The following is a 19,069-nucleotide window of genomic DNA, read 5'->3' as shown; positions in this document are numbered from 1 at the left end:
GGGAGGTGGTGAGGAGGTGTGGGAGGAGGGACTCCCCTCCCCACCCCCAGTCTGTGGCAAGGCAGCTCTCATGATGTTTTCCCCCACAGGCTGTGGCAGAACAAATTCCACTGCTGGTGCAGGGCGTCCGAGGGAGCCAGGCTCAGCCTGACAGTCCCAGTGCTCAGCTGGCCCTTATTGCTGCAAGCCAGAGCTTTCTGCAGGCAAGGCACCCTCTCCCACCTCTCAGACAAGACCCTTCCCACCCTCTGAGCTCCCAAGATCGCCTACAGTGTAAAGCTCCGCCAATAGGCTCCTTCCCGGATGGAGCCACAGCAGTCCGAATGCCCTCACCAGCATCAGTCCGTGTACCCAAGCAGATCGTACATTCATCTGCTCTCTGTTCCCCAACAGCCAGGTGGGAAGATGGTGGCCGCTGCGAAGGCATCAGTGCCAACAATCCAGGACCAGGCTTCGGCCATGCAGCTGAGTCAGTGTGCTAAAAATCTTGGTACCGCCTTGGCAGAACTTCGCACTGCTGCCCAGAAGGTATGGGAGCTGGCGGCTTTGGAAAGTGAGGGAAGGAGCGCCCAGGGCACAGTCAGTTAAGCATCTGACTCTTGATTTCGGCTCAGATCATGATCTCAGGCTCATGAGATCAGGCCCCATGTCAGGCTCCATGCTCAGCGCAAAGTCGGCTTAAGTTTCTCTCTCCCTCCCTGCCGTGTGTGCATGCCTATGTGTATGCTCTCTTTCTCAAATAAGTAAATCTTAAAAAAAAAAAAAAAAGATGGGGCGCCTGGGTGGCTCAGTGGGTTAAGCTGCTGCCTTCGGCTCAGGTCATGATCTCGGGGTCCTGGGATCGAGTCCCGCATCGGGCTCTATGCTCAGCAGGGAGCCTGCTTCCCTCTCTCTCTCTCTGTCTGCCTCTCCGACTACTTGTGATCTCTCTCTGTCAAGGAAATAAATGAAATCTAAAAAAAAAAAAAAAGAAAGAAAGAAAATGAGGGTGGAGTTCTGGGATGATGGGGAGTCTGCAGAACCACCTCAAATGGGTAATTGTGTAACCTGGGGTATCCCTGAGACACAGCAGTACCTCCTGTATCCAAAACCCCTTATCATTGTAGGCTCAGGAAGCATGTGGACCTCTGGAGATGGATTCTGCCCTAAGTGTGGTGCAGAATCTAGAGAGAGACCTGCAGGAAGTGAAGGCAGCAGCTCGAGATGGCAAGCTTAAACCCTTACCCGGAGAGACTGTAAGTATTCTTAATACTTCTTGGGTGCCTGGGTGGCTCAGTCAGTTAAGCATCTGCCTTCGGCTCATGTCATAATCCAAAGGTCCTGGGATCGAGCCCTACATCGGGCTCCTTGCTCAGCGGGAAGCTGCTTCTCCCTCTGCCTGCTGCATCCCCTGCTTGTGTACACTTTCTCACTCTTTCTCTCTGTCAAATAAATAAATAAAATCTTATTTTAAAAAAAAAACCTTCATTCTAATTAAACGCTGAGGTTTTTTTCCCACCTGCACTCCAGAGCTACCCAAAACCTTCATTTAAACTGCCAGCTGGGGGCGCCTGGGTGGCTCAGTGGGTTAAGCCTCTGCCTTCTGCTCAGGTCATGATCTCAGGGTCCTGGGATCGATCGAGTCCCGCATCAGGCTCTCTGCTTGGCAGGGAGCCTGCTTCCTCCTCTCTCTCTCTCTCTCTCTCTCTCTCCCTACCTCTCTGCCTGCTTGGTCTCTCTCTGTCAAATAAATAAATAAAATCTTTAAAAAATAAATAAACTGCCAGCTGATCCCAACTAGCTTCTCAAGGTCCCATTTCCCAGGTCTTTCTGCCCCTGAGTCTCCCACCTCATCCCTAGATGGAGAAATGTGCCCAGGACCTGGGTAACAGCACCAAAGCAGTGAGCTCTGCCATTGCCCAGCTGCTGGGGGAGGTCGCCCAGGGCAATGAGAATTATGCAGGTATGTGGAGGGGCAGGGGAACAGGAGCTGAAGGAGGGATGGCGCTACCAAGGAAGCTGTGGGGATTGAAGCCTGGCAGTAAAGGCACCTTTTCCCTTCATCTGCCCAGGAATCGCAGCTCGGGACGTGGCAGGTGGGCTGCGATCCCTGGCCCAGGCCGCTCGGGGTGTAGCTGCCCTGACATCAGATCCTGCAGTGCAGGCCATTGTGCTTGACACCGCCAGCGACGTTCTGGACAAGGCCAGCAGCCTCATCGAGGAAGCAAAAAAGGCAGCCGGCCATCCCGGGGACCCTGAGAGCCAGCAGCGGCTTGCCCAGGTCAGGTCTGGGGAAGAGGCCACTTACCCCATGGCCCAGCCTGACTGGCGCTGAGTCTCATCCACATTGATAGGCCCCTTCCCAGGTCTGCTCCTGACAACTCCTGTCTGAATTCCATTGTTTCCCTCAGTATTGGGAGGAGGGTCTCAGTCAGCCTGAGGCAGGGGCCTCACTGAACACTGGGTTCGAGACAGTTTGATCACTATCAGTTGACACCTTAACTTCAGCCCCTTTGGCTGCACATCCCCTTCCTTTCCTCTTCACTTTTGGAGGCAGTAGAACATGTCCCCATGAGTGGAGGAGGGGCTCTCCCAAATTGTTTCCATTTTGGCAACGCCTGTCTCCTTTTCCACCTCAGGTGGCTAAAGCAGTGACCCAGGCCCTGAACCGCTGTGTCAGCTGCCTGCCTGGCCAGCGAGATGTGGACAATGCCCTGCGAGCAGTGGGAGACGCCAGCAAGCGACTCCTGAGTGACTCGGTAGGAAGACCAAGGGTGTGGGGGGCACGTAGGAGCAGAAGAATTCCCAACCTTTAGACCTCTCCTTGACCTTGACTTCCCAGATTTACCCTCTTTCAGTACTCGCAGGCTCTGTGCCCACCTCCCAGCACTCCTTGACCAAACTCTCCCTCGCATCGTTCCCCATGCTCACTTCTGACTTCCTGACCTTCTGACCCTGCAGCTTCCCCCCAGTACCGGGACGTTTCAAGAAGCTCAGAGCCGGTTGAATGAGGCTGCTGCTGGGCTGAATCAGGCAGCCACAGAACTGGTACAGGCATCTCGGGGAACCCCCCAGGACTTGGCTCGAGCCTCGGGTCGATTTGGACAGGACTTCAGCACCTTCCTGGAAGCTGGTGTGGAGATGGCTGGACAGGCCCCGGTATGAAAAGGCACAGGGTCTGGCTCGGGCCGAGTGGTGCCTGCGTGACCACTCAGTCCTGACCTCTGCCTGCCTCCTTCCCCTCTCCCCCGGCCCCTCCCTAATCTCTAGCAACATTTGAGTGTTTGGGACAGAAGAGCCCCTTTAGAGACAGATAAGAAAGGACTGACTGGACAATGTGTTGACCTTTTCACCTTCAACAGAGCCAGGAGGACCGGGCCCAGGTCGTGTCCAACTTGAAGGGTATCTCTATGTCTTCAAGCAAACTCCTTCTGGCTGCCAAGGCCCTGTCCACAGACCCTGCTGCCCCCAACCTCAAGAGTCAGCTGGCTGCAGCTGCCCGGTAAGTAGGAGCTGGGAAGCCCAGCCCTGCAGTGTTGAAGAGACTGGGGCGGGGGTGGGGGGGAACATTTCATGAGAAGCCCCAGCTTAGGAGTAGTTACACACAGAAGAGAAATAGACACTTCACATGCATAGAGGACCCAAAACTGGGTCCTCTACGATGACCTGTGCATGCATCCACTCCACTTCCTGTTCCTCCCAGGGCGGTGACTGACAGCATCAACCAGCTCATCACCATGTGTACCCAGCAGGCGCCAGGCCAGAAAGAGTGCGACAATGCCCTGCGGGAACTGGAGGTGAGCACTTGGCAGGCTGAGTGGTGTGGAGGCTGAGGAAGGTATTCTGGGTTTAGGCGGGGAAGGAGGTGTCTTGAGTCCTACTTTGTCCTCCCCCTGTACAGACTGTCCGGGAACTCCTAGAGAACCCAGTCCAGCCCATCAATGACATGTCCTACTTCGGCTGCCTAGACAGTGTGATGGAGAACTCAAAGGTAAATGCAGTAAGGGGCCCAGGAGGGCAGAGGGCAGGAAGATGGGGTGAACCCGGGCTCCTCTGCCCCTCTGAGGATAGGGGCAGACTCTTCTGACAGCCTCTGTTCCTCAGGTACTGGGTGAGGCCATGACTGGCATCTCCCAAAACGCCAAGAACGGGAACTTGCCAGAGTTCGGGGAAGCCATCGCCACAGCCTCCAAGGCCCTCTGTGGCTTCACCGAGGCAGCCGCACAGGTTATTCCCCTGCGACGGTCCCTGAACCTTCCCCTTCTTTCCCTCCCCCATCTCCTCCACAGCCTGACGCTCCTGTAGATAACCAAGAAGTGATGTATGCAAAACCAGCTCTGTGGAAACTTGAGTTTCTTTCCCCTCCTCAGTGGAGATGTTTGTCAGCAACCACAGAGTACCAATAGTACTGGTCGCTGTTCCCCCTGAACCCCTGGTACCTTGGGCTATGATGACACCCTCCAGTCATGGGCCCTTGTCCAGCCCTGGCTTTCTTGGTATATGCTGATTAGCATATGCACATCCTTTTTCACAGTCTCTAGTACCAGAGACTACATTTCCAGTTAATTGAGTCACCACTTAGCTTTGCCTTTTTATACAATTATGAAATATAAAATAATCTGTTAGCTGTGAGTATTTTGCTTTTAGTACATGAACCCTTAAGGCAGACCGGCTCGAGAGTTCATCTCAGACTGTTTTCCTGAAAACCTTCTGGCCTGCTCCCCCAGTCTCCATGACCTCCCTTTGCCCTGTTCTGTTGGGTGGCCTATTCTATATGGTGTGACTTACTTTTGGAAAAGCATAAAGAGGAACAAGCAGAGTGACCATGCGTTGAAGTATAAATCAAACCTTCTGATGGTCTTCTAATCATAAAAAATCACTGGCAGCCATTATAGCCATCCTCTCCCTCTCCAAATCCCTGAAGCTTGGAGGTGTTGAAAATACAGTGACCCTAACAACCTGCACAGGTTTTTAACTCTTGCAGAGGGGCTTTACGTGTGTGCCACATGTATATGCATGCCAGGGTGGTTTTCAAACCTTTTTGACTTCTACTTAAGTAAGGAGTACTTTTTACCTTTTGGTCCCCAGATACACATCTACACAGAAGTCTAATGAAATCCTTACCATGTGGGGCACCTGGGTGGTTCAGTCATTGGGTATCTGCCTTTGGGTTGGGTCATGATCCCAGGGTCCTGGGATCGAGGCCTGCTTCTCCCTCTGCCTCTGCCTCTGCTTACGTTCCTCTCTGACTCTCTCTGCCAAATACATGAGAAAAATCTTTTAAAAAACACAAAACAAAACCCTTACAATGTGGTTTTCCTTTTTTTTCTTTTTTACTCTTTTAATCTTTTAACCTTCTGAAATGTTCAAACACATTTAACAAAGCAGGAGAGGTTTTTCCCTTTTTGTAGTGTTACTATTATTTGTTAATATACCACCACTCACATAGGACCCTGGCTACCAAACTTATCCCTACTCTCTTTTGTCCCCACTGTCACTAGGCTGTCCACTGAGAGACAGTCTTTCTTCCTCACCCCACCTTCACCCCTCTCTCTCTCCAGGCTGCATATCTGGTGGGGGTCTCTGATCCCAACAGCCAAGCTGGGCAGCAAGGACTGGTGGAGCCCACGCAGTTCGCCCGTGCAAACCAGGCAATTCAGATGGCCTGTCAGAGTCTGGGGGAGCCTGGCTGTACGCAGGCCCAGGTAACTTAAGGGAGCAGGTACTATGGGCAAGACTGTGAAACAGTGCCTGGCCAGGATGGACTGGCCCGAGAGAGTTGTGGGAGATGTGGGGGGTGCATCTCTGACCTTCCACACACAGCTTCTCCAGGGGTGATTGTCTTTTCCTGCCATGTTTCTTATCACTCTTAGTTACTTTTAAGTTCAGAACTTCTCTGTAGCTGTTTGAGTTCACTCCCTTCCTTACCCTCCTGCAGCTTCTCCATCAGCGTGTCTGTCTTCCATCTCCCCCTTCCGACACCCTGTTCATCTTTGGGTATCTTTGTCTCCCAAATCTTCACTTCTCAGGTGACTCCGTCTTTCCTAATTAGACTTCCAGAGGTCTTGCTCTCCCTCCCCCAGCCCTCAGTAGGCTCCCGCCTAGGTGTGTACACTTCCTTCCTGCCCTCAGGGTGGCTCTGCCACGTGTCTTGTCTCCACAGGTGCTCTCCGCAGCCACCATCGTGGCCAAGCACACCTCTGCGTTGTGTAACAGCTGCCGCCTGGCCTCTGCTCGAACCGCCAATCCTACTGCCAAGCGCCAATTCGTACAGTCGGCCAAGGAGGTGGCCAACAGCACAGCCAATCTTGTCAAGACTATCAAGGTTGTCAGTTTTTGAAATTCCCAGCCTCCCTCTGACCTGTCCTGTCTCCTGTCCCCTAGTCCCTACATCAGTCCCTGAGGCCTTTGGCCACAGCCTGTCTGCCTGAGCCCAAGCCCTTTTGTGTCCAATCTGGTCATCCCCAGCCTCTCCCCATGCCCCCAGCCCAGGAGAGCTGGGCTTTGCCTCCTTTGCCTGCAGTCAGTCCTGAGGGCCTGTCACTCCTACTTCCAGGCACTTGACGGAGCTTTCACAGAAGAGAACCGTGCCCAGTGCCGAGCAGCAACAGCCCCTCTGTTGGAGGCCGTGGACAATCTGAGTGCCTTTGCATCCAACCCTGAGTTCTCCAGCATCCCTGCCCAGATCAGCCCTGAGGTGAGGCGGTGTGAAGGGAGAACCGATGGGCCGGCTGCCCCCTCATCTTTGCAGGAGTCTTGAGACTCCCCTCCCTGCCTCCTCTCTCCCCAGGGCCGGGCTGCCATGGAGCCCATTGTGATCTCTGCCAAAACAATGCTGGAGAGTGCCGGAGGCCTAATCCAGACAGCCCGGGCACTTGCAGTCAATCCCCGGGACCCCCCACGCTGGTCGGTGCTGGCTGGCCACTCCCGGACCGTCTCAGACTCCATCAAGAAGCTCATTACAAGCATGAGGTATTGCAGGGGTAGAGAACCAACGTGACTCAGGAACATACACAGTAGCGGACTGGCGGGGAGGATGGGTAGTGCAATTAGATGGGATAGTGTTGGAGGAGATCTGTTGTCCAAGATTTGGGGGATATGGGAAAAGCTAGACTAGCCTTGTTTTCAAGGACTGTTCTTGGTGTGGGAGCCTATGATGTGTCCACAGGGACAAGGCTCCAGGGCAGCTGGAGTGCGAGACAGCCATTGCAGCTCTGAACAGCTGTCTGCGGGACCTAGACCAGGCTTCCCTCGCTGCAGTCAGCCAACAGCTTGCTCCCCGGGAGGGAATCTCTCAAGAGGTAAGGGGGAAAGGGGTTATACGAAAGCTTGCCTCTGGGAAGAGAGATGGCAGACTGGAGAAGGATGGGGGAATCCGGGAGTGCGCCTCACAGAGACGTCAAGGGTTTGGGAGGAACGTGCCCAGGGGGGTGAGTTCAGTATGGAAAGAAGTAGCAGGCCCTGTTCCAGGTCGCGGTCAGGGCTCAAATTCGCTTCTCTCCCAGGCCTTGCACACTCAGATGCTCACTGCAGTGCAGGAGATCTCCCACCTTATCGAGCCACTGGCCAGTGCTGCACGGGCTGAAGCCTCCCAGCTGGGACACAAGGTACCTGGAGAGACAAGTGGGGAGTTCCAGGGCAGGGCAAGCGAGTGTTCCTGGCGCAGCTGACCTCCACTCAAACCCCTCGCCTCAGGTGTCCCAGATGGCCCAGTACTTTGAGCCTCTCACCCTGGCTGCGGTGGGTGCTGCCTCCAAGACCCTGAGCCACCCGCAGCAGATGGCGCTCCTGGACCAGACTAAAACCTTGGCCGAGTCAGCCTTGCAGTTGCTATACACAGCCAAGGAGGCTGGCGGGAACCCCAAGGTACCAGGAGTGGGAGGGAGGGGCTGCTACTAGGAAGAGGTCAGAGAAGCAGGAACACCATAGCCACCCCCCCCGCCCCACTCACTCGCTCTGCCCCCGCAGCAAGCGGCTCACACCCAGGAGGCCCTGGAGGAGGCTGTGCAGATGATGACAGAGGCTGTAGAGGACCTGACAACAACCCTCAATGAGGCAGCCAGCGCTGCTGGGGTGGTTGGCGGCATGGTGGACTCCATCACCCAGGCCATCAACCAGGTTAGAGTCCTGGGGTGCCTGTGGTCAGAGGCCCCATGAGTCAGGGCCCCTGAGCTCAGTGTCAGAGACCCTGGTAATCTTTCTCCTTCCCTAATCCGAACCCTCAGCTAGACGAAGGACCAATGGGTGAACCAGAAGGTTCTTTTGTGGATTACCAGACAACTATGGTGCGGACAGCCAAGGCCATTGCTGTCACCGTTCAAGAGATGGTGAGTTTGGGAGAGTATAACAAGGCTACCCCTGGGGAGCTTAGTGTAGGCATAACTTTACTTCTTCTGTTGTCACCAGGTAACCAAGTCAAACACCAGCCCTGAAGAGCTTGGCCCTCTTGCTAACCAGCTGACCAGTGACTATGGCCGCCTGGCCTCCCAGGCCAAGCCTGCAGCTGTGGCTGCTGAGAATGAAGAGGTAAACGTGGGGGCAGCTGCCATGAAGGCCTGCCCCCTGCCCCTCGTAGAAAATCCCAGTGGCAGGCCCCTTGTCCCCATCAGGTCAGCCTCTGGGGTCATCCCACCCTTATTCTGTCTAGCCGCCTTTAAGAAAGGGGAACATCCCCTCAGGGCCACTCTGCTAAAGAGTGATCAGGGATCGTGTAGGGACAGGATCAAAGTCACAGGGGTAGAGGAGACAGCCGACAATCTAGAGCTTTCCTGGTCTGCCAACATCCCTCTGGGACTGTGGCTGCTTCTCTGCTATTCTGCAGGTCTGTAATCTCCTCTTAGTTCTTCCCTGTTGCAGGCCCATGAAGTTCTTCCTTCCCTAAGCTCCCGGCTTTCCAAGAAAGCAAGTAATTGGATCTTACTACCACACCTAATCCCCAGACTCATACCCCTCCACATCCAGGCCAAATTGTAATCCGTGGCCCTCTGATTCAAATACCCCAGCATAAAGTGCTTCTTCCCCACCTCCTCACTGTGCTTAACATAATCCTCACCAGTTGGTGCCTACATGCTATTATTTTCCATGTGTAGGAGGTGACCTCCTGCCTGAAGGATATGAAACAGGAAATCTGCGTGCTGGGCACTTTTTCTCACTGCCCTTTTCGTCTACGATGCATGTTCTGCTAGGTCCTTCGTGACTCCTCCAAGCACAATGGAGGTCCCTGAGTGCTTTTTGTAAAGCCCCTCTCCCTTTCCCATCCGCCCACAGATAGGTGCCCACATCAAGCACCGTGTGCAGGAGCTGGGGCACGGTTGTGCCGCTCTGGTTACCAAGGCAGGCGCCCTGCAGTGCAGCCCCAGCGACGCCTACACCAAGAAGGAGCTCATAGAGTGTGCCCGGAGAGTCTCCGAGAAGGTGACTGAGCTCATCACTGTGGACTGGGGCCCTGGCTCCCCAACCCTGTGACCCTTCCCATCCTCTTCCTATTTTCCCAGCCCCCTCCTCCATCCCATCTCCCCAGCACCAATGACCTTCCTCTTCCATAAGGCACTGACTAGAGTCACCATGTTCCTTTCCTCCCCCAGGTCTCCCACGTGCTGGCTGCACTCCAGGCCGGGAATCGGGGCACACAGGCCTGCATCACGGCCGCCAGCGCAGTGTCCGGCATCATCGCTGACCTCGACACTACCATCATGTTCGCTACCGCTGGCACCCTCAATCGTGAGGGAGCCGAGACTTTCGCTGACCACCGGTGAGGAGGGAACTGGGCCTCCCAGATGCAGGGTGGGTTGTGGGGCCAGAAGAGGCTGGAGGAGCTAGGGGAGGTCTGTGAAGGGCTGACTGAGTTGGGCCCTCCCTCAGGGAGGGCATTCTGAAGACTGCAAAGGTGTTGGTAGAAGACACCAAGGTCCTGGTGCAGAACGCGGCCGGGAGCCAGGAGAAGTTAGCACAGGCTGCCCAGTCCTCTGTGGCCACCATCACCCGCCTCGCCGACGTGGTCAAGCTGGGCGCAGCCAGCTTGGGAGCCGAGGACCCTGAGACTCAGGTATCCACCTGACGCCCCTACTTCTGGCCAGACCCAGTCACCACCTGTTCGCCCGTTCCTTCCCACAGACCGGAGCCTCTGCTCTCTCGTGCAGGTGGTGCTGATCAATGCAGTGAAAGATGTGGCCAAAGCCCTGGGAGACCTCATCAGTGCAACAAAGGCTGCAGCGGGCAAAGTTGGGGACGACCCTGCTGTGTGGCAGCTCAAGAACTCGGCCAAGGTTGGAGGGGAAGGAGCGCAATATCAGGAGTGGGGGCGGCTGGCTGTGCTGCCTCCACTTCCTTAACATGACCCCCTGTCCAACACCTCGGATGCCCACAGGTGATGGTGACCAATGTGACATCGCTGCTCAAGACCGTGAAAGCCGTGGAAGATGAGGCCACCAAAGGCACACGGGCCCTGGAGGCAACCACAGAACACATACGGCAGGAGCTGGCGGTGAGCGAGGGTCTGGGGCACCAGGGACTTGGGTCTGAGAGGGATTGTGACACACTGTGAATCTGTATTTCACATATTTCCACAGACATGTAAACAGTCACACTCATTCTCCTCGCGCACTGCCACACTTTTTTTTTTTTTTTTTTGCTACACTTAAATGAGCTGCGCTGATGTCTGTCCCCTCCTCGCCTGCTTCTCAGTTGTTAGCATTTAACACCTGCCTTCTCCCACCCTCCTGCTTTCCCCGCCACCTGGGTCCTCCAAACTGCCACATTCAGTGGCCTCTTCTTGGCCGTCATCTTCTTCAGACATTTCAAAATCATCTGACTTGGTGAACAAGCCTCTCTGGAATTTTCTCTTCCTCGGGTCTCCTGACAGCAGCTTTTGTCTCACTTCTCCAGCACATCTTCCATGGCATCAGCCAGTCACCTTCAGCCTAGCACGCGCCAAGGCTGGCCCAAACTGGTGCAGATCACCTGCTTTCTCTGTCCTCTACTTTGGCAAGTTTAACCACTTCCACGGGCATTCTCTAGCAAGTTGACTTCAGTTCTGAGTTTAGTTATTATCTGCTGCCTGATGGACCACCGAATGCCAGGCCTCCCCCACTTCTGGCCAGCAAGCCACTTCCTCTTTCAGAGGTAGCCAACCTCCAGCTGTGCAGAGTCCCTTCAGTCACCTGCAACTTCCTGGTCTCATTCCCCGATCTGGACCATTGCTTGTCCTCCCAGCGCCCTCCTTTCCTGTCCCCGCTGTGGGCACCGTGGTTGGGATTCTCACCCACTCTCCCTCACTGTGACTGCTGCGGGTTTTCTGCTTGGGACTCTGCTAGCCTTCGCTGCCATTCGCATCTCGCTCATTTCTGAATTCACCTTTCTGATACGGTCTTTGGCAATGCCCAAACTAAAACTCTTAACTTTTGCCTCCCAAACCTGATCATTCTCTCGCCTTTCCCTTCTCGGTCAGTGGCACATTTTAATAACTCAGATCCTAAAGGCAGGAATATAGCTGTAATGGTCATTTTTCTCTCGTTGCTCACATCTAAGTGCATTGCCAGGACGTGTCAGCACTCCCTCCCAGTGGCTCTCATTTTCTCTTTTCCCCATCCCCACCACCTCCACCTGTCCAGACCATCACCAGTCCTTTGGTATATTTACACCACAGCCTCCATCTGCTCCGCCCCCTCCCTCACCCCTCTGATGTGCTCTCTGTACACAAGAGCCTTAGAATGTAAACCAAGTTATGTCACTTCACTGTTTAAAACTCTTTAGTGAGTGTCCTGGTGTCTAAGGCAAAATCCACACTCCTTACCATTGCCTTCCAAGCCCGATAGCTCCTTCCAACCTCCCCCATCTGCTCATCCCGCCCTCCCCCTTGCAAAGCCCCAGTCCCTGCACTCTGTCCCTCCCTGCCTGCTGCAGGCCCTTGCACTTGCTTTACTCCAGCTTTTTGAATATCTGGCTTCTTCCAGTCCTTCAGGCTGCAGCTTAAATGTCCTCTCCTTAGAGGCGCCTGGCTGGCTCAATCGGTGGAACATGCAACGCTTGATTTCAGGGCTATGAGTTCGAGCCCCACTTTGGGTGTAGAGATTACTTTAAAAAAAATAAAATCTTAAAATCTAAAAAAGCTCTTTCCTCAGAGAGGCTTCCCCAGCCACCTGTCTGAGAAAGGATCTGATTTTTCTTTTTCTTTTTTTTTAAAGTTTTATTTATTTATTTGCCAGAGAGAGGGAAAGCACAAGCAGAGGGAATGGCAGGCAGAGAGAAAAGCATATTCTCCACTGAGCAGGAAGCCCAATGCAGGACTCAGTCCCAAGACCCAAGGATCATGACCTGAGCTGAAGGAAGGCACTTAACCCACCGAGCCACCTATTTTTTTTTTAAGAGAAATTTTATTTATTTATGGACCACATTTTTATTTCTCAGCACAGCACTCTCTTTTTTTCCTTCACAGTCCCGCTTAGTCTTTCATTTTTCTGCTTGTTTACCTGTTTACTGTCTGTTGAAAACAATAGTGTAAACTTCATGAGAACAAGGGCCTTGTCTCATCTATTCCTCACTACACTCCTAGCACCTCACACAGAATCTACCACCTGCTAACTTGTAATAATTTGCTAGATAAATACGTGCATCAAAATATTTTTTTTACTTATTATGTAAAATTCTAAGGTTCTTGGTCCAATAGTCAAGGCCCCAACAACCTTTTCTCCACCATCCCTATAATTCTAGAACATTTCTTGATACTCTCTCACTTGACATCCTGTTATTCGTGGCCCCCTGTCTACCGAAAATGCCCGCCTGTTATCTAGGTCTCTTAAGACCCAGCCCCTTGCCCCACCTCTGCCACTCACCCCCTTCAAGGCTTCTCTATAGTTTAGGAATAAAGAGCCAGTTCAAACAAATTTAATTTGTTTAAATTTCAAACAAATAAACTCTCCCCAATCACTTCGGTCAGAAATGACTCAGCAGTCTTACATTAACTATGATGTGTGAACTCCTCCAAGGACCTGATATACAGTAAGTACTCAGTGAATGCCTGTTACCAATTCTGTGGATGAATGGACCAGATTATATAAGTAGAGGGCTACACTGTCTTAAGTCTCACTCACTGTATAATTTTTCTTCTTGTTCGACCCCCAACAGGTCTTCTGTTCCCCAGAGCCACCTGCCAAGACCTCCACCCCAGAAGATTTTATTCGCATGACCAAGGGTATCACCATGGCAACAGCCAAGGCTGTTGCGGCTGGCAACTCCTGTCGCCAGGAGGACGTCATTGCCACAGCTAATCTGAGTCGTCGCGCTATCGCAGATATGCTTCGGGCTTGCAAGGTAGAAACCCCGATAGCAAGGTGGAAGTCTGAGGCAGTGTGGCAGCTTTAGGGCAGAGCATGGGAGGGGAGAAAGGGGAGGGGCTCTGGGGGCCTGGAGCTCTTTGGGATCCTAACGCTAACTCTGTGGGTTAGGAAGCAGCTTACCACCCAGAAGTGGCCCCTGATGTGCGGCTTCGGGCCCTGCACTATGGCCGGGAGTGTGCCAACGGCTACCTGGAGCTGCTGGACCACGTGCTGCTGGTAAGGAAGGCGGGTGTGTTCTGCTTCCCACCAGCTTCCCTGAATACGGTCCTCTCCCTGTGTGCTTCTCACCCAGTTCTTGATTTGTTCGTTCACATCTTCCCACCCCACTTTCTATTTCCCAAATCTGTTCTCATTCCCAAGCCTCCCTTCCACTGGGGTCCCATCATTCTTAGCATCTTTGGTTTTCCTGCTCACCTCTTCTTTTTCATTTCTCTTATCTCCTCTCTTCCCTCCTGAATGCCCCCTTCTCTACCTTCGTCGTCTCTTCTTTCTCATTTCATGATTCTCCTTGCTCCTTGTCAGCCGGTGAGTGACACACCACCCCATGGTCTTCACCACGTGTGCAGTGTGGGGCTGCTTAGGGTTTGAGGGCTGTAGTGAGCCGTCCCGGCTGGGGGTGGGGGTCACGGTTGGGCTGTTTCTTAGCCCTCGTAGAAGCTAAGATCTGATGCTTCCTGCTCCCTGGCCCCTCTTCCCCAGACTCTACAGAAGCCAAGCCCAGAACTGAAGCAGCAGTTGACGGGACACTCAAAGCGTGTGGCTGGTTCAGTCACTGAGCTCATCCAGGCTGCAGAGGCCATGAAGGGTAAGCAGTGACCAGAGGTGGGGGCGGGGGGTGGGGGGGTAGAGGACACCCTTGTCATAAGGAGATCTCTGCCTCCTGCTTGGGCTGCTCTGAGCTGGCCTCTGCCCACAGTCCCCACAGGTGCCAGGGGCTCGTGATACTAACGACGTTGCCCAGTGCTCCTGACCTCCCTGCTCTGCCTTAACCCTTTTCTTCCTCCCTTCACCCCACTAGGAACAGAATGGGTGGACCCAGAGGACCCCACAGTCATCGCTGAGAATGAGCTCCTGGGAGCTGCGGCCGCCATTGAGGCTGCAGCCAAAAAGCTGGAGCAGCTGAAGCCTCGGGCCAAACCCAAGGTCAGTCCACCCCTGTCCCTCTTCCTGCCCCTCTTACTGGCAGAGTGTCCCCACCTTCACTTTGCATCTCTCTCTACAACCTTTGTCTGTCTGTTGTAGGAGGCAGATGAGTCCCTAAACTTTGAGGAGCAGATACTAGAAGCTGCCAAGTCCATCGCGGCAGCCACCAGTGCCCTGGTAAAGGCGGCGTCGGCTGCCCAGAGGGAACTGGTGGCCCAAGGGAAGGTATGTACTTGGACGCCAAGGAGAATGGGCCCAGCAGCCACTTTGCTGTCCATCCTCAAGTTGATGGGGGGCTTTTACACACCCTGGAGAGCACAGGTCTGAGTAGGCCCTCCTCTTTCCTCCACAGGTGGGCGCCATTCCAGCCAATGCACTGGATGATGGGCAGTGGTCCCAAGGCCTCATTTCTGCTGTGAGTACACAACACCCACTAGGTCCCTCCACTAGGGGGGCTTGGAGAGGGGAAGGACCAGGGTAAGAGGCATATTCTAATCTAATCCTCCTCACCTCAGGCCCGGATGGTGGCTGCAGCCACCAACAATCTGTGTGAAGCCGCCAATGCGGCTGTACAAGGCCACGCCAGCCAGGAGAAGCTCATCTCCTCAGCCAAGCAGGTGGCCGCCTCCACAGCCCAGCTCCTCGTGGCCTGCAAGGTCAAGGCCGACCAGGACTCGGAGGCAATGAAACGACTTCAGGTGAGGAACCCTGACCATCTGATGGTACCTTGGGCTGTGCTGCTTTAAACTGTTACCCCGACATGTGCTTCTCTGTGAGGGAGTGGGGCGACTCACTCAGCTGAGTTCCCGACCTCCTGCTGCCTTCTTTCTGCATAGGCTGCCGGCAATGCAGTGAAGCGAGCCTCGGATAACCTGGTGAAGGCAGCACAGAAGGCCGCAGCCTTTGAAGACCAAGAGAATGAGACAGTGGTGGTGAAGGAGAAGATGGTTGGAGGCATTGCCCAGGTGAGCTTTGCCCTAGACCCTCCACAGGACACTACCAGGGCCCCAGCGACCCCACACCCTAAGGCACAGACTTCTAAACCAAGCCCCTGCTCTCCATCCCTCAGATCATTGCCGCACAGGAAGAGATGCTTCGGAAGGAACGAGAGCTAGAAGAGGCGCGGAAGAAGCTGGCACAGATTCGGCAACAACAGTATAAGTTCCTGCCTTCAGAGCTTCGGGACGAGCACTAGGGCAGCCGCTTCTGTTTAATGCAGACCCAGCCCAGAGACTGTGCCTGCCACTACCAAAGCCTTCTGGGCTGTCGGGCCCCACCCGCCCAACCCCAGCACTCCCCAAAGTGCCTGCCAAACCCTGGGCCTGGTCCACCCAGTCCCGCTGCACATCCCCTGTCCCGTCCCTGATTCCAAGTGCCTTCATTCATGCCTTAGGGCCCCCTAAGTGCCTGCCCCTCCCTAGAGTATTAACGCTCCAAGAGTATTAACGCCGCTATACCTCAGTCTGAACCTGCCAGGGCTCCTGCCCGCTCCACCCTGCCAACAGCTGCCAGCCAGTCCCCACAGCCTTGGCTCTCCTCCTCCTTTTTTGATACTGTCTGCCCCCACCCCCAGCTACGTTGGGGGCCACGGGGTTGTAAGCCCCAAAAAGGTCATGCTCCAATAAAGGTGATTCTTCCTGCGACCTCTGCCTGGCTTTATGAGGAGGGGGGGGGGGGAGTCCCCTCAGGGAAAGAGGGTGTGGAGGAAAGAATGCGATTCAGTTCTATCACCAATTTCATCTGGCTCAGAAATGGGCTGGGGATACATTGTGGCATTCTGCCCCCTGCAGCCCCTTCTTTCTGCTTGTACCCAGATCCCCAAAGTCACCATAGTTCGGAAGCTGAGAAGTCCTATTCCTGTTGTCCCCTAGCACACCGGCCAGTGCCTATGCCTCACCAAGTGTCATTCTTTGGCTGGGACAGCAGCTGCCACTGCTCTTTGTGGCTACCAGGGACACTCTGTTCTTCATAACTGCTCAAAGTATTTGAACAAATCCAGTTCCTGCCCAAATTCAAAGTTTGTTTGTTTTTTTAAGATTATATTTATTTATTTGACAGAGAAATCACAAGTAGGCAGAGAGGCAGGCAGAGAGAGAAGGGGAAGCAGGCTCCCCCCTGAGCAGAGAGCCTGATGTGGGGCTTGATCCCAGGACCCTGAGACCATGACCTGAGCCAAAGACAGAGGCTTAACCCACTGAGCCACCCAGGTACCCCATCAAATTCAAAGTTTTAAAAAGCAGTTTTGAGGAAAAGAATAAGCTTATAAGTTACAAGTGTCTGAGTCTCAGAGACCTATCACCACAGATCTGGTCGAGGCTGTTAACAAGCAAAGAATCCAACCCGAGGGTGCATCAGGTAGGTTCCACTGCTGACGGGGCACTTGTAGGCCCTCTCAGGCCTTGTTACTCCTGCCTAGAACAGCACTCGAAGAAAAAGAACTGAAAAAGCTTGACCCTGGTGTAAGACCTCATCTGGGGGCCCAGCTCCCCTCATGGCCAGGCAGGTACTGGTAGCCCCATTCCAGTTGCCCTGCTAATCTGGAGTTAGGTGGAGGGAAGTGGTCAGGGAGGGAGATGTTTCCACTTCCTTCCACGTTTACCCCCGCCTGCCTCCATGGCATGGACCAGGTGGCGGTCCTCTCAGGCATGTCATGATTCTCATGCATGATTCTTTAACCAGCCCCGTTGCCCAGATTATTTCCTTGTCTCTCCTTCCAAGTAAAACACAAACATCACCCACTACTATTCTTGGGTGCATTTCACATTAAAGCTATCTTCTACTCCTATCCCATCAGAGTAAGTTTAAAGTAGATGGAATTACTTTGTCCTCCTCAGAGCAGCCCATTAGGGAAAGTGCCAACTTCCTACCATTGCTCCTGTCCCCTATGATTATTTCATTCAATATTTGCTAAGCCATGCCCATGCTAAGCACTGGAAAATAGAGCTGCATTATCACCTCTGACGCAGAGGCCTGGCAACTCCAGCGCATACCACTATGGCCCCCTCATCCCAGATTCAATGTCCTAACATCGTGAGTTGGGAACTGTAGCATTCAAATCCCTTCTACAACCTCCCCAACAAGTGGTAGTCCAGACTGTCTGAATCCCTCCAGCTATCAGCCCAGAACAGCTGCTTCTCCTGCTGCCACTTCCCTGCTGTGTTCTCAGGAACTGTGACCAATCGCATACCTCTTACTCGAGATGCCTCAGGGAGCCTTCTGGGGAGAGCCTCGAACACCCATTAGACCAGCAGTTCTTAAAATGTAGTCCTTGGGCACCTACTGGTGCCTAAGACCATTTCAGGAGTCCATAAGTTCACGATTATTTTCATAACACTAAGACATTATTTTCCTTCTTTACAGTGCTCAACATTTGTACTGACAGTGCAGAAATAATGGTGGGTAAAACTGCCTCAGCACCTAACGAGGCACTGGCACAAACTGTACGGATAATTGTAATTCTTCACCATCATGCACTAGCAATTTAAAAAATAAATGCCAGCCTCACTTAATGTCCTCGATGAAGCAGTTTTTAGAAATTAATTTTATTAAATCTAAATCCTTGAGTAACAAGTCTGCTTCTGCTTCTCCTTCTCCCTCTACCCCTACCCCCCCATTCTGGTGGTTACCAGAGGGAAGGTGGGGGGATGGACAAAATACGAAATAGATACAGGGCATTAAGAGGTACAAACTTCCAATTATACAATAAATGTCATGGAGATGAAAAGTACAGTGTAGAGAATGTAGTCAGTAATATTGTAATAACATATGGTGACTACAGTCATTGTGGTAACAGTATAGAATTGTTGAATTACTATGTTGTACACGTGTAATTAACATATCATATGTTAATTATACATCAATATAAAAACATTTGTTAACAGGGTTAATGTATAATGGGTTTCCATTGTTTTTAACTAATTTGTAAAAATTTAAATTTTTTCTGTTTCCCTTTTTTTTATTTTTAAAGGTTTTATTTATGTGACAGAGAGAAAGAAAATACAAGCAGAAGGAGCAGCAGAGGCAGAGGGAGAAACAGGTTCCTTGCTGAGCAGAGAGCCCAATGTCAGACTCAGTCCTCTCAGGACCCTGGGATCATGACCTGAGCTGAAGGCAGTTGTGTAACCAACTGAGCCACCCAGGTGCCTCTCAGGTTCCATTTTAATATGTTAAGTATTGATAGATATAATCCACTTCAACAAAAGTTTTTCAGATCTTCAAACCCTATTCTTAATTTTTAAGAATATAAGAGGTTCTAAAACCAAAAAGTTTAGGTGGAAAAAAAGTCTGAGAACTACTGCACTAGATCATAAGTTCCTTTAGATCCAGACAGTATTAATATTTTTGTGTGCATAAAAAAATTTACCCAGCATAAGTTTATCAAGTGTCAACTCTTATGCCTGATGCTGTATTACACCCTGGGGATTCAGAGTTGAAAAAGTCCCTGTTCCCAGAGGATTCACAGGCCATTGAAGAAGACACATAGGTAGGTACAAGAACAACTCTAACAGGAACTATGAGAATTATAGGAGCCTACACCAAGAATACCAATCTATTAGGTGAAGGGAATGAGATGTGCAGTGACCAAGGAAGGCTTCCCAGAAAAGCCATCATTT

General features: G+C 52.7%; 1 protein-coding gene across 4 annotated transcripts in view; it reads left to right on the top strand.

Annotated features, from left to right (window-relative positions):
• The window catches only part of TLN1 (talin 1), a 32,881-nt gene extending 16,782 nt beyond the window's left edge, over positions 1 to 16,099 (top strand). For all 4 annotated transcript variants that reach the window (XM_045081564.1, XM_013053746.2, XM_004747552.3 and 1 more), the window contains 35 exons: positions 90 to 203; positions 394 to 528; positions 1,107 to 1,235; positions 1,840 to 1,942; positions 2,052 to 2,260; positions 2,619 to 2,738; positions 2,941 to 3,138; positions 3,342 to 3,481; positions 3,683 to 3,776; positions 3,881 to 3,970; positions 4,084 to 4,206; positions 5,541 to 5,684; positions 6,143 to 6,304; positions 6,536 to 6,676; positions 6,770 to 6,951; positions 7,148 to 7,280; positions 7,485 to 7,586; positions 7,675 to 7,845; positions 7,948 to 8,097; positions 8,205 to 8,306; positions 8,386 to 8,505; positions 9,247 to 9,393; positions 9,564 to 9,730; positions 9,841 to 10,024; positions 10,119 to 10,244; positions 10,346 to 10,462; positions 13,102 to 13,287; positions 13,422 to 13,529; positions 14,013 to 14,118; positions 14,332 to 14,456; positions 14,556 to 14,681; positions 14,809 to 14,871; positions 14,972 to 15,154; positions 15,293 to 15,421; positions 15,526 to 16,099. In XM_045081564.1, the coding sequence (XP_044937499.1) occupies positions 90 to 203; positions 394 to 528; positions 1,107 to 1,235; positions 1,840 to 1,942; positions 2,052 to 2,260; positions 2,619 to 2,738; positions 2,941 to 3,138; positions 3,342 to 3,481; positions 3,683 to 3,776; positions 3,881 to 3,970; positions 4,084 to 4,206; positions 5,541 to 5,684; positions 6,143 to 6,304; positions 6,536 to 6,676; positions 6,770 to 6,951; positions 7,148 to 7,280; positions 7,485 to 7,586; positions 7,675 to 7,845; positions 7,948 to 8,097; positions 8,205 to 8,306; positions 8,386 to 8,505; positions 9,247 to 9,393; positions 9,564 to 9,730; positions 9,841 to 10,024; positions 10,119 to 10,244; positions 10,346 to 10,462; positions 13,102 to 13,287; positions 13,422 to 13,529; positions 14,013 to 14,118; positions 14,332 to 14,456; positions 14,556 to 14,681; positions 14,809 to 14,871; positions 14,972 to 15,154; positions 15,293 to 15,421; positions 15,526 to 15,651 (4,755 nt within the window). In that variant the 3' untranslated portion in view covers positions 15,652 to 16,099. The remainder of the gene's footprint in view (positions 1 to 89; positions 204 to 393; positions 529 to 1,106; positions 1,236 to 1,839; positions 1,943 to 2,051; positions 2,261 to 2,618; positions 2,739 to 2,940; positions 3,139 to 3,341; positions 3,482 to 3,682; positions 3,777 to 3,880; positions 3,971 to 4,083; positions 4,207 to 5,540; positions 5,685 to 6,142; positions 6,305 to 6,535; positions 6,677 to 6,769; positions 6,952 to 7,147; positions 7,281 to 7,484; positions 7,587 to 7,674; positions 7,846 to 7,947; positions 8,098 to 8,204; positions 8,307 to 8,385; positions 8,506 to 9,246; positions 9,394 to 9,563; positions 9,731 to 9,840; positions 10,025 to 10,118; positions 10,245 to 10,345; positions 10,463 to 13,101; positions 13,288 to 13,421; positions 13,530 to 14,012; positions 14,119 to 14,331; positions 14,457 to 14,555; positions 14,682 to 14,808; positions 14,872 to 14,971; positions 15,155 to 15,292; positions 15,422 to 15,525) is intronic.
• Positions 16,100 to 19,069: the final 2,970 nt, after the last annotated feature.

Source organism: Mustela putorius, unplaced genomic scaffold (assembly GCF_011764305.1).
Source record: "Mustela putorius furo isolate JIRA1106 unplaced genomic scaffold, ASM1176430v1.1 tig00000580_pilon_pilon_pilon, whole genome shotgun sequence".
Classification (NCBI taxonomy): Eukaryota; Metazoa; Chordata; class Mammalia; order Carnivora; family Mustelidae; genus Mustela; species Mustela putorius.
The sequence above is the reverse complement of the archived record's forward strand: the minus strand, read 5'-3'. Positions and strand labels throughout refer to the sequence as shown.